The sequence below is a fragment of the Lepidochelys olivacea genome (genome assembly GCF_965140295.1).
Source record: "Lepidochelys olivacea isolate rLepOli2 genome assembly, chromosome: 1".
Lineage (NCBI taxonomy): Eukaryota > Metazoa > Chordata > Testudines > Cheloniidae > Lepidochelys > Lepidochelys olivacea.
The window spans coordinates 163,691,515-163,701,498 of record NC_140411.1 but is presented as its reverse complement, the minus strand read 5'-3'; the positions used below and the strand labels follow the sequence as shown (position 1 = coordinate 163,701,498).

Genomic DNA, 9,984 nt, shown 5'->3' with positions numbered 1-9,984 from the left:
TAGTTTCATGCTTGAAAACTGAGCAGGTGGTGGTGGCATAAATTATGACGAGATGAAGTTCAGTAGGCTTAGTTTTCTTAAGAAGAAAATGATTATTTATTAATTTTGAAAATTAATATCTCAGGAAGTGCTTGAATACTGATTTGGTGTTGTCAGAGGATGCAACGTAGAATAGAGATAAACTTGCTTGCACTGAATCTGAACACAGATTTTGCATATCAAAACAATTAACCAGTTTAGTAATTCAAAAGAATGTCATCTAAAATACTGAGTTCTTAAGTATTTTGATATTTTGCATAGGTTGCATAGTAAGTAAAGGCCACATATCTTGGAGCATATTTTGAAAATGGGCCATTTTTACAAAAAAATGTCTGGTTCTTTGTAGATACTTTCTGCTCTTTATTTTTGTTGGAGTAACAGCTTTCTTCCTTACAGCTCACCTTTTCTTTCTGATTAATCTTGTTGTGAAGTCATAATTCTTTGGTTCTGAAAATATATTAATATTTAGAAATGATGCTGAATTAGATCATTTATCATGCGAGATCAAGCAGAAAAGCTGGACTATATGAGGGAGATCCCTCCTTACACTAGGTGTGTCTATGAGCTTTCTGTAGTGGTGATTCAGTAAAGTCATACAGAATTTTAACATTATTTATTAGTTTTACAATATTATTGTAGGCTTCTATAACACTTAACATCCAAAGATATCTAAGAGCGTTGCCAAGGTGGGTAAGTATTTCCATAGAGGAACAGATTAGCTAAGAGTCTGATTATTCAGTGGTGCTGAATTAGAGGTGGGAAATGGAGGGTGAGCAGCATCTCTGAAATTTGGGCACTGTCTGATTTGTCACTGACAGTTGGGAATAGAACCCAGGTCTCCTGATTTCTACTCTTTTATACAGTAACAGCTCAGCACTTCTTCCTTCCGTGTAAATATATGATTTCTTTGAAGTTGTGTATGTCTTGCACTAGCACCTAGAGGCCATGACCAGTGACTAGGGCCTCGTTGAACTAGGCACTATACCCACACACATAACAAAAAGACTGTTCTGTCCCCAAAGATTTTAAAGTCTTAGATCCTTTATTAGAAATGGATTATCAGGGTAATTGCATCTTGTATTTTTGCCTCTTGTTTTAAGCTATTTTTCTTCATTTTACAGTGTTGTGTTTTGCTGCTGGACACTCCCCTGCCACCCACCCCCACAGGATGATATGAGACTTGAAAGAAGACGATGCATACAGGTGATCCTACTTTTGAAATTCATGTAGAAAGATAGATCTATATTGTTATTTTGATTTCTATTCTTCCTTTGGATTTTTTTCCTACACCCCAAAACTGCATCATTACAACCTTCATAAAACATATTTACAAAAGGAGTAGAAATCATTGAAGCACCTTTAATTTTTCGGAAATGACTGTCTAGAAATTATAGTTTGAAATGTCCAGTAGGAAAACTGTTTTCCTGAATGTAGATTCTTTTCCAGTTTTCTCTAAATAGATGGCCAGGCAGTCAAAGTGTTGGGAAAGCATATTGCTTTTATATTAAGTCCCCCTTTCTTTGTTAATATTCATACCTTTCATACCTTTCCCAGTTACAGATTTCCAGTTGTGTTGTATAATTATGTGAATATAAATTTTAATGTTAAAATAATGTATTATTTTTGATCACTTTGTAAAAAAGACCTCAAGTATGCATCTGACAAACTATTTTAAGCAAGGAAATAGTTAACACTGCTTCATCTCTAACTCTCACCATTGGACCTAGATTTCGTAATGGTTTCATAGGAGTTGATGATATAGCCCTCAACTGTTGCAGTATACAGCCATTCTTCAAGCTGATGCTTTGTTTTTGTGCCTTTTTTAAAACTGGAAGTTCTAAAACAAGTGTGGATAAAAAAATTTCAAAACCTTTTCAGATATCATACCCTTTTTGGGGGGAAAAGGGGGGCGCTGCTATGTGGATCTCTCAAAATGTCGTGTATATTTTGTTTCAACCAGAAGGGCAGTACTATGGCCAAGCCTCAAATCCCGGAAAATGGGATACATAATGGAAAAAAAACAAATGAAGCAAAGTAGATTCCTTGGGCCTCATAAGGCTGGAGCAGGAGTGTAACTGCTTAGTTGCAATTAGTTTTACCAAAAGTTTTGATATATGTGGAATCTATAAGTTAAGAAATCTTATTTCTGATGATATACATAAATTCTTTTTTTTGGGGGTATGGTTAATAAGTTGATCTGAAAAGTGCTGATATTCAAGAGATAGACTTGCACTTACATAAAGTATAGTAACAGTAGCCAGCTAAGACTATAATAATCAATTGCTCGTATTCCAAAGCCTCTAGAGGTGAACAAACACAGAACAGAGCAAGAATTTGTCATTTGTTTGTTTCACTTTAAAACTCATGCATACTTAATTAAAAGACAAAAAGGATAGATGGCTGCATGCATGCATATCTTTTGATTGAGAGTCCTTAGTTGCATAGATCCTTCATGCATGAACTGCTTCACATGATGTATTTACATGGAGCAAACCGAATTAAGTTTAAGATGCTGTAGATGGATATCTTTCTTTCAAAATTAAGTATTTTGTCATTTCGTTTAAATATCTGAAATATCTTATGGTGATAGATATAAAAAAAAAAGTGCTTTTTTCTGGGGACACAGTTGAAGAAAATTGTTGATGCCTGCCACCCAATGGAGCTAGGAATGAGGGCTTCAGAGTGTGGGAGGGGGCTCTGGGCTGGAGCAGGTGGTTGGATTGCGGGAGGGGGTCAGGACTCTGGGCTGGGGGTTCAGGCTCTGGGGTGGGGCCAGGGATGAGGGGTTTTGGGTGCAGGGAGGGGTTCCAGGTTGGGGGGGGAGGGGTCAGGACAGGGGATTGGGGCACAGGGTTGGGAACTGGACTTACCTCTGGTGGCTCCCGGTCAGCAGTGCAACCGGGGTGCAGAGTCAGGCTTTCAGTCTGTCCTGGCACCATGGACTGCGCTGGGCCCCGGAAGCGGCCAGCATCAGGTCTGGCTCCTAGGCAAAGGCGCACAAGTAGCTTCAAGCGACTCTCGCCTGCGGGCACCGCTTCCCCTCCCTCCCCCAGTTTCCATTGGCCAGTTCCCGGAGTGTGGAGCTGGTGCTCGGGACAGGGGCAGCGTGCGGAGCCCCGTCGCCTCCCTGCCTAGAATCCGGACTCGCTGATGACCGCTTCCGGGGCGCAGCACGGTGGCAGAATAGGTAGGCACTAGTCTGCTTTAGCTGGACAGCACCGCCAACGGGAATTTTAACATCCTGATCAGCGGTGCTGACCAGAGCAACCCCAGGGCCTGACTTGCCACGACCCAGTACTGGATCACAATCCGAACTTTGAAAAACGCTGGCCTAGTGGACACGCAGCATATACCAGCAAAAGGAGTTACTTTGTGTGTGCAGTTAAACCACCTCCGTGAGCATCATAAGATATACCAGCAAAAGGACTCTCTTTCTGGTATAACTTGCATCTGTACAGGGGATTTTGCTGGCATAGCTGTCAGAGGTGTGATATTTTTTTTTTCTCCTCACATTCTTAAGCGATATAATGATGTCAGCAAAATTTTGTGATATACTCCTGGCCTGAGTGCTCTCATAAGGATATCCAAAAACAGTACTGAGAATCCCCTTCTGTTTTAAGGCTACCACAAACACACTGGTGAATAAGCATGTTTGGGAGATCATACCATGCTAATGGTGACAGCATGAAGATGGGATAGTTATCATGTTTGGTCAAATTCAAATACTTATGTATGGTGATCGAAATCTGTGGCCATGTTAAATAAGGAAATGTATGTCATGGGTTTTTTGTTTTTGTTACTGTGCAACAGAATTTATCAAGTATTAACTCCTTAATCTCAGCCACCTATATGGTTAGGACAGAGCTCAAAGTGGATAAATTACATATTTTTATGTATGTTGATCATCCTATATTCAGTGTGAAGTTATTCTGAGCGCACCATGAGATGAGCTGTGGAATGATAGATGTCTGAAATGTTAAGGACTGGAAGATTCTGAGCCACTGTATGTTACATTTTAAAACTTCTAATTCTGAAGTTGATAGAAAGTGTAATAATACTATATCTTACTTCAGTCTACAGTTGTAAAACGCTGCTCGCTGGAAAGGGAACAAAGCCAAAGTAGTGCTCCTTCTGACATTGTATTACAATGTTGATATTCTACAGTTTTTTTTTTAAATTTTTTGTTTGTTTTTTGTGGTCAGATTGCTTATTAAAATTATTTGGAGAAAGTTCGAACACATTTTGGGAAATAAAGAGTACAGAGCTGGAATTACAGATTTGTAAAATATTTGGGTGTTGGTTTTATGTAATAGTAAAAAGAAAATGACAGTATGAAGGGTTGGACTGTGCCTTCTGTGTGATTGTTTCTGACATAGTATTTAACTGCTAATTTTATTAAATGTTCACTGCACCTGTTTTAAGAGGGTAACTGTTGTGCTATATTATGAACAAGATCTAATGTTGCTTCTTCAATTTTTGTAAATCATTTGTTCTTTGAATGATTGTCCACAAGTATTCCGCTTCTTGTACACATCTGCATGAGATTAGAGTCTTTTGAGTAACAGTTTATTTTGGTGCCATGCTGCACCTGCAAGCCCTCTGGTCACCCTGAAGCTGAGGGTAAAACAATAGTGCGGCCACAACCACTCTCCAGTTCTTTCTTACTGCTCATAGCTGTGATACAGAACACCTATAGTGTCTGCATCTCTGTATGCTGTACAGTTTTTCTTTCAAGGTAGATACAGTTTAATTCTTTTAGTCCATTGACTTAAAAAAATGGATTTTAGGGTCTTTGAGTCCATGTGCTGCTTTTGTCACCCGGACCTGCCTGTCCATGGTGGAGACAAATCCCCTGGATTAAAGATCTTCCTCTCTTTCAGTGGAAAAATCCCCATCAATGATGGAGACTCCAGGTGCCTCTTCTGTCTGGGGCAAGTACACATATCATGAAAGTGCTCTATAGCTGCTTTTCAAAAAGAACCCAGAGTCCATGTGTCTTGACTCAAACTTTTCTTCCTCAAGAGCTCAATGAGGGTTTTCTTGGCACTGGAAGGCAAGAAGACTGGTCTTTACCAGACCACCTCTCAGAGCTCCCCAGTAAGCCATCTGTCTGTCTGCTGTGGCTTCCAGAGCCCATTTGGGGTTGAGGAAGTTCCATTTCTGTGCTATGGAGTTGGTCAGTACCTCCTTCATCTCTTCAGCCCAAGCCTCTGATGAGAGAGGATGGAAGGAGCATCACTCTTGAGGTGGCTAGAAAAGGAGATCCTCCTTCTCTGGATCTGAGCAGATCCAGCCTAGGAGGCAGTTTGAGGCCCAGATCAGGTCCTACTGATGCCTCAGCACCAAGCAACCATTGACCAGCCTCTGCGGATGTTCCAGAACCTGACAGTATATTTGGTACTGGCGACCGAGGATCAAAGTGCTTGGCGCTGAAACAATCAGCACAGAGACACTCTGCACTGAAACCAACAGTATAGAAGTGCTCTTTGGACCTCCTGGCACCAACACGGTAGCCCCGGCACCAGAAAAGTGTGATCTGACTGATAGTTTTCCTTCAATACTGAAAACCTTGGCACTGACTTCTGCCCTGTGCTCTGTGGTACCAACCATTCTTCCTGAAACTTTGCCCCGGAGCCTCTTTGTGGTACCAATGTGGTTCATGGTACCAGTAGATTTAGTATAGGACCAACCTGCTGTTCTATTGCTGTCCTCCACTAAGAAACTTTCTACACTGGTTTCAGTACAGGTTACTTTCATATTCTCGAGACATCTACACCACCTATGGAGGGTGGTAAATCCTTGCTTTCTCGTCTGCCTCAGAGGACCAGTGTGAAACGTCTGCCTTAGTCCCTAGACCCATACAACTCTAGGTTGTCTGAAACGGTATTCAGAGACTGTCTCTGTAGTCCCTCCTGTTGGAACAACCATGAGCAATACCCTGCATGGTACCTATCATGGTCTGAACCTCACTTTTCCAGAATTCCATGCAGTCAAGCCCCTTCTGGGCCCCGGGGCGGGGAGTATGCTCTACTGACAGGGTTCCCACTGCCTCTCTGACAACTAGAGCAAGGCCCTCGTAGACCTCAAGATGGTCACGGTACTCAGCTGGAACCTCATGTACTTGATACAGAGAGCGAATAGAAGGACTTTCAGGAAACTGAAAGTCAACCTGCCCAACAGCAATCTCATCCTCTTCACCTAATGAAGCAGTGGCCATGATAGTTCTAAACCAGCCTGTAGATTACTGGATCTTTGAGAAACTTCCAGGAGGATGGCTGACACTCTGGAAACCCCAGTTGAGACTATGCGACTACTTCTCATAGACTACAAGGCCAGAAGGGACCATCAGGATCATCTAGTCTGACCATCTGGACATTGCAGGCTACAAAACCTCACCAACCCATTCCTGTAATAGACCCATAACCTTTGGCTGAGTTACTGAAGTCCTCAGATCATGCTTGTAAAATTTTAAGTTACAGAGAATCCACCGTTTACACTAGTTTAAACATGCAAGTGCCCCATGCTGCAGAAGAAGGAGAAACCCCCCTGGGTTCCTTGCACTAACTTCTTGACATCCTGCACTTGTTGGCCCCTGGTAGATTGGCAGTACAATCGTGTATGGTCATTAATGGACTCCAGTATGCAAGATCTCTTTCACAGATGTGGGTGCCTGACTTCAGAGCTGTTTGCATCCAACCAGAATGTCAGATGCTCTAGAGCGGGAGCCAGTCCTAGCTCTCTGCCTTTCTGATTCCATGGGCACGGGATTGATGTATGCCTACCCTCCAATTCCCCTGATACCCAGAGTCCTCAGTAAAATCACAGAAGACACAGTTCAAATGATGATGCTAGCCTAGCACTGGAGTGGCCCAGATAGTTCTAGTTCTCAGACTTCTTGAACTTGTCAATATGGCCTCGACCATGCTCTCACATACCCGGACATTAGCATGCAATTGCAGGGATAAATCCTGCACCTAGAGATATCTCTCCATCTCACAGTCTGGATGCTAGCTAGATGATATCCACTGACAGATTTTGCTATTTAGCGGTTCAAAACATCCTGATTTTCAGCAGAAAGGACTCCACCAGACTGAACTATACTGCTAATTGGAAGAGATTCTCTATCTGGTCCTTGGAGAATTGCCTCTCCCTGGGATGCACCTCTGTCTGCCATCCTGGACTGTCTGCTTGCTTTAAAGTATTTGGGCCTTTTCATTAGCTCCATAAAGTGCTTCTCTTGGTGATCTCTGTTCACCATCCCCCAGTGGAAGGTCACACTGTTTGTTTTTTCTCAGTGACTAGATTTCTCAAGGTCTCATTCATGTCTGTCAAAGAGGCCCTCCACCCTTCTGGGACCTCACCATTGTTCTAACAGGTTTAATGGGAGGGGACCCCCTTTTGAATCTTTGATGACTTGCTCTTTGTAACGCCTCTCTGTGAAGACTGCATTCCTACTGGCCATAACCTCAGCCAGAAGGATAGGAGAGATTGAAGTCCTTATTATGGTCAGGCCAGTTTATAGAGGTTTCCATGGTTGCAAAATGACTTAAAGACCTCAGTGAATGACTTCAGTCTTAATCGAATAATCCACCTACCAATCTTCCCTAAGCATCACTCCATTTGAGGAGAAGCTATAATTCACACTTTGGATATTGTCAGGGTTTTTTCCTACTGTCTAGAAAAAAGTCCTTCAGAAATTCTTCTAGATTGTTCCTCATGTTTGCTGACAGGATGAAAGGTCGGTCAGTCTCCATTCAGACTGTCAGAATAAATCTTGGATTATATTGAAATGTGCTATGTGGTGGGACACTTAGATCCATCTGGACAAGTTAGAACTGATTCCGTCAGGGCTCAGGAGACCTCGGTTTTCTCTCTGTGCATGTCCCTACCTCAGAGGTTTGTAAGACAGCTACCTGGAGTTCAGTCTATATCTTTTACTCAGCACTATCTCTTAGTAGAGGGCTCCAGGTTAGACACCTATCAGTAGACTCCCAAGTATCCACCTCCAGGGTACGAGTTACTGTTGCTTTTGAGGGGAATGCAGAAGTGGAATGCATGTGGACTATCACTCGAAAAATGGTTGCTTTATAGTGATTGGTTGTTCTTCGAGTGCTTGCTCATATCGAGTCCAATTAGATGTGTGCGCGCCGCGTGCGCGATCGTCAGAAAATTTTTACCCCAGCAACACTCGGTGGGTCGGCTGAGGTGCCCCCTGGAGTGGCGCCTTCATGGCGCCGGATATATTCCCCAGCCGACCCAGCGCTCCCTCAGTTCCTCCTTACCGCCCATGATGGTTGTTAGAACTGTGGGGTGCAGTGTAGCTGATCTTCACTCTCTCTAGCCTTCTCTCTTAGTATCTGTTAATAGTTGTAATTAGTTGTTAATAGTTAGTGTAGTTAGATTAGTGTACTTAGTAGGGTGGAGTGGGGTCTTCTCCCCTCTCCTCTGTCCTGGAACTGCGGCTCATGCCGAGGTCTCTCGGCTTGATTGAAGCTGATGCCAACGGGAGACCCCCATGACTCTTGCCTAAGGTGTCTGGGGGAATCCCACCAAGCAGACAAGTGCTGCATTTGCAAAGCCTTCAAGCAGAGGACCAACTGTAAACTCAAGCAACTCCTTATGGAGGTGGCACTTAGCTCGGTCCCTTCCTCCGCGCACCGGGACTCGGCGTCATCTTCGGTGCGGAGTGCCCCTGCGGCACCGACTGGTCCAGCATGGCGTTCAGACTCTGCTGAAGACTCATGGCGTCGGGGCCCCCCCCGGCACCTCCACCACCGAGGCGCTGGTCCCTTTCTCTGGGCCAGAAGAAGCAGCAGCCCAAGCAGGTGACGACTGCTTCTTCTTTGTCGGTTTGACAGCCACTGATGCTTCCTGCATCGCAGCCAGAGCCACGTCCATTGCTGGAGCGCACAGGACAAGTAACAGCTCCTGCACCGTCGACTCCGCCTCCATGTTGTCACGCTCACAAGGTGGCCACCATGCCTAGGACCAGGGTGAGGACGGTGCAGGACAGTGGCTGGACGAAGGCCAGGACCCAGGCCAAGGACCTCCACAATGGTCTTTTTGGACCCCCTGGGCATACCATCAGGCCCAAAGGGTTCATTTAGGGCTTCCTGTTCCGCCCCTTTGGAGCCCTGAGTACTGAAGTCTACTCTGTCTCCCCCCCGGGGGGGTTCTGAGGGGACTGCTCCAGTGCCAACACAGGCCCACGCCCCTAGCGTGGTGGACCTTGGGCAACAAGTTCCTCCACGTGAGGACCCCACGGAGGATCCCTTAGTCCTGGGGGTATCTTCCTCGTCCTCGCCTGATGAGGCAGTGGCAGGGACTACGGTTTCGGGCCCTCCTCCTATGGACCTCCGCGCCTACCGGGAGCTGCTCTGCAGGGTGGCACACAATATAAACCTCCAGGGAGAGGAGGTGGTAGAGGTAGAGGACCTGTTGGTCGACGTTCTGTCTGCGGAGGTACCGTCCAGGGTGGCCCTCTCAGTTATATGGACTATACAGGCCAATGCCAAGACAATCTGGCAATCTCCAGCCTCTCTTCCACCTATGGGTGGAAAGGAAGTATTTTGTTCCCTCAAAGGAGTACGAGTACCTCTACTTGCACCCCCAACCATGTTCCCTTGTTGTGGCTTTGGTCAACGAGAAGGAATGGCATGGTCAGCAGGCCCCAGCGCCCAAATCAAAGGATGCTAGATGCCTAGACTTGTTTGGACATAAGGTGTATTTGGCTGGAGGCTTGCAGCTCAGGGTGGCCAACCAGCAGGCACTCCTGAGCAGATACGATTGCAATTCATGGCACTCTGTGGAGAAATTCAAAGAGTTGGTTCCACAGGAGTCCAGAGAGGAATTTGGAGCTCTAGTGGAGGAGGGCAAGAAGGTGGCCGGAACCTCCCTACAAGCCTCTCTGGACGCGGTGGACTCGGCTGCTAGGACCCTGGCCTC

The 9,984-nt window shown here is 45.0% G+C and overlaps 1 protein-coding gene across 1 annotated transcript in view; it reads left to right on the top strand.

The window, feature by feature from the left end:
* The first annotated feature begins 1,160 nt into the window (after positions 1-1,160).
* The window catches only part of DYRK1A (dual specificity tyrosine phosphorylation regulated kinase 1A), a 95,067-nt gene continuing 86,243 nt past the window's right edge, over positions 1,161-9,984 (top strand). Inside the window, exon 1 of the mRNA XM_084614547.1 lies at positions 1,161-1,242. Within this exon, the coding sequence (XP_084470673.1) occupies positions 1,233-1,242 (10 nt within the window). The 5' untranslated portion in view covers positions 1,161-1,232. The remainder of the gene's footprint in view (positions 1,243-9,984) is intronic.